A 3,939-nucleotide genomic window follows, 5' to 3' on the forward strand; every position below is an offset into this window, starting at 1 on the left:
TATTATATATTTACGGCACTACGAAATGGATTAATATTCTGCCAAATTCATCTTCTTCTGCATTTAAACTGAAGCACTATGCTTTTTATTTTCATTTTTCAATCTGTAAAAGGGGCTATATAAATAAACATTTCTAAACTTTATTTGAAAATTGTTTTCCACCTAAATAAGTCTTATTATACGGTCGATTAAACTTTTTTGAACAAATCAGTAAAATATCCCAAATGTTACCAATATTAAACTAATTTAAAACACACAACAGTTTCAGCTCAACTGAACTTACTAGGGGTGTAAGAAAATATGAATACACTGAAATATCGCCATATTTCATTTCCTGATACTGTATCGATATTCTAAAGCCCTGTATTGATTTTTTAAGGTTTAAAATGTCAACTTTCCTGCCAGCCGTTCATTTTTATGTTGTAGTTCAGCCTCTGACCACTAGTTGGCAGCAGTGAGCCAGACATTTGGCTCCTCTACCTCTTGAGCGCCAGAGAGTAAGGGTAGCATTAGCATTGTGAGTAAACATTAGCTTCATGCACCAAAAGCTGAATCTGAGCAGAAAGGACCGACACCCTCTGCCTTCTAAGCTGAGGTAAGGTTACGAACAGTTACTATTTTCAGAATGTCTGTATTTTAAGCCAAATTAAGTGTTTCATGCGCTCTTTTTTCCAACTATAGTCAGCCGTCAAGTTACGGAAGGCAGGCAGGCATATATAGCGCATRTGTCTMTAGCGATATATCGCCTTGCTTACAGTATCGCAATATATCAGGATATATCGTATCGTGATATCATGATGTTATCGTATCTCCAAATTCTTGCCAATACACAGCCCCACACAACACAAAAACTGATTGCTAACAAAATACACAAAGCTTTTAACATTTAGATCTCAAAACTCTGTCATGAAACTCAGCTTTCGATATGAATTGAAAGGAACTTTCAAGGGCCTTTCATTAAAAAAAACGCTGAATAATAACTTTTGTCTACAAGATTCATTAGATTTTAGATGTTGGTTTTGGATGATAGCTGAGATCACCACCAACAATAAAGCACTAAACAAACTTGGTCAAATGTATGTTAAAGTCACCACAGCTGTTTATATTCTTGTCCAAACAACAGTGTGTGTGATCTTCCACAAGTGCTGGAGATTTATGTTATTTGTCCCTCTGCGTGGTAAGAACAATATTTCATGAGGACGTGCACTAATCTGCTGCACAACTAGATTGTCCTCTGGGCTCTGCGTCTGTGCAGGTCACATCTACACGCCTCACATATGGCAGCAGTGCAGCTCCGACGCCGTGACCAGATAACCAAACGGACCGCAGCGCAGTTGAAGGTTACCATCATGACTGTGTGTTAATTAAAAGCCGCGCTCGGGGCTCCGGCAGCCTAAATTATCATGGGCATCCTTCAATTAGAAACCTGATAACCTCCAGTGGACCAGATGCAGCTGGAGTCCACGCTGCAGCGGTCAGGAGGAGCTTGCAGATTAAAAAGCAGAAACAACTACTTTACCCAGACTTATCCACTTGGTAAATTAAAAAATATCTTTTTAACTATTGAAAAACACAATTTCAAGATTTATTCTAAAGTAATAATTCATAAATCAAAGAGGCAGCAGAGTTTATCACTGATAGTTATTAGATGAATCCCCATCTGTTATCATAAACAAAACAAACAATTTTTTGTTGATTTATCCATTAACTCGTAATAATAAAATATTTTTGACACATTCCAGAGAAACGTGTACTAGGAGGTTTCTTCTAATTGAGCAAAGATGTGCTAAAAGGTAACAGATAATACTRGTATAATTCGAAATCTGTCTGAATTCCAGTGTTAAAAGCACAAATTTTACTAAAACAGTGTTTTAAAAAAGCATTACTTCGGCAGCAAAGCAGGTTTTTTAGAACTTCAATTAGGAGCCGTCTTACAATCCATCAAGAAAAGTACCAATTTTCTGTCCGTTCTCTCCTGACATTTTCACAATGAGATCATCAGAGGAGAATTACTGTAAAATGAAAGCAGCAAAATGCATTAAACTAACAAAGCCCGACTATGACAAGTAAAAGAAGACTGGCATTAAAGTCACTAGAAGTCTTTAATGGATTCTAAAGTACAAAATAAATTTGTGTGTTTTCAGAACRTGATTGACTGTAGAAGCAGCTCTGCTAACGAAACAGTTTCATTTTTGATAAACGAGAACAAAAAAACACTTTCTGACTTTCCAAGACATTTACAGTGAAAGCTTCAGTCAACCTGAGTGAACGTGATGACAATCAATCTCCAGGTCAAATACTGGATTACTTTTACAACAACCGGGTCAACGTCACATGTGACGATAATGTGAGGAGATAAACAAACAGAAGCTGCGGTCGCCGGTGGAGAGAGGGATGGACAGTTGGTACAGCAGCTCACACAGATGTTGTTAAATATGGCCTAAAAATACAACAGAATTAAACTTTTAAATGTTTTAACACATCGTCGGTCTTCATGCAGCACCATGTCAAGTTTTCTCCCCTTATGAAGGTTTATAAACTTGAATGAGCAGATTCTAGAGGCTGATGAACAACAAGTTATCAASTGGAAACAATCAGTTACAAACACTGTTKTTACTGTTAATGTTTGTCACTAATATGAAGAGCAGCTTCTGGTTCTACCGTGCAATTTATCAAATTTATTTTTACAGTTTTTTTATTAAAAACATTGAACATTTTGAATGTATTTATTTTATGACCACAAATTAATTTACTKTTTAAAATATATATATATATTTGTGTTGATAAGCCTAAGTGGTCTGTTGACAAATAATTGTTATGGGCAGGTTACAATATAAAATAATGTTTGTCATAACCATGTCTTATGATTTTTTGACAGAAGTTTTTCTTTTATTCTGTTAAGTGTATTTAATTTAGTTATAATGCAAAAATATGATGCACATTAAACCAAGATTTATAATAATTATCATTTTGATCCATACATTGGTAATGTCTGACTGGGCCTTGTGTCACTTTATGTTCAACAAATTGGGCCCCGAGGTCAAAAAGGTTAAGAGCCCCTAGTCTATGTCCTTTGAATTCTCCCAGAAAAAGTAATCTTGCCTTGAAAAAGTTTAACATGATGATTATTTAAGCACCTTCTACTCTAAGTATTGATGCATGACCAATAATAATAATGTATAAAATGTCAAAATAAGTCTAAATAATTTGTCCAACTAATTAGAAATCTATTGGTTTTTCTAGCATTAAATGTTTTGTCAAAGGTGGTTTATCGTGCAGGTCTTTGTCATCAGGAAAATAGCACTTTACACAATTTCTCAAGACCTCACATTTGCACCAACACATCCATAACTACGATTTATTTGTCTTTTTTGTGGCTGTTTCATATTTGTATTGATTCTGTGACTAAATCTGGAAAATAATTCACAGATAAAGGACATGAGAGAAACAGGAAGGAGGTCTTCGTAAAATATATTTCTATATTTTTACAGAAACTGGCTGAACTCATGTAACTCACTGTGCAACAGTAGCACAGAAACTCCAACGAGCACGCCCACATGAACACACACATGAACACACACACACCATTTCTCCGAGGCTCTAACTTACTGTCAGTGGTGTCAGAGTCGTTGCTGCTCGTGGAGTATTTCCTCCTCTTCTTTTCGCTCTGCATCTGTGGTGGAGGGAGGCAGGAGGGCRGGGAGGGAGGAGGGGGTAAGAAGAGAGAGAGAAAATGACAAGTGAGAAGATGCTCAGCATGAAAGTGTTAATGAAATAACCTGCTGATGACACCAATCTGTCAGGGCCTCCAGCGGGCTTCCAACCAGGATAAACTGAGCTCATCACCGCTAAACTGGGAACGTCACAATCATCCTGATGTTCAAGTGACTTTATCATGTTTACTTTACTGCAACCTCCAACAGTAATTGTCATTTAAAA

General features: G+C 36.5%; 1 protein-coding gene across 1 annotated transcript in view; it reads right to left on the reverse strand.

Annotated features, from left to right (window-relative positions):
• jade2 (jade family PHD finger 2) overlaps positions 1-3,673 on the reverse strand; it is a gene marked incomplete at its 5' end in the record, with an annotated part of 210,611 nt that extends 206,938 nt beyond the window's left edge. The window contains 1 exon segment of the mRNA XM_014018409.1: positions 3,610-3,673. Coding sequence (XP_013873863.1) covers positions 3,610-3,673 — 64 coding nt within the window.
• Positions 3,674-3,939: the final 266 nt, after the last annotated feature.

The sequence above is a fragment of the Austrofundulus limnaeus genome, unplaced genomic scaffold, assembly GCF_001266775.1.
Source record: "Austrofundulus limnaeus strain Quisiro unplaced genomic scaffold, Austrofundulus_limnaeus-1.0 Scaffold192, whole genome shotgun sequence".
NCBI lineage: Eukaryota > Metazoa > Chordata > Actinopteri > Cyprinodontiformes > Rivulidae > Austrofundulus > Austrofundulus limnaeus.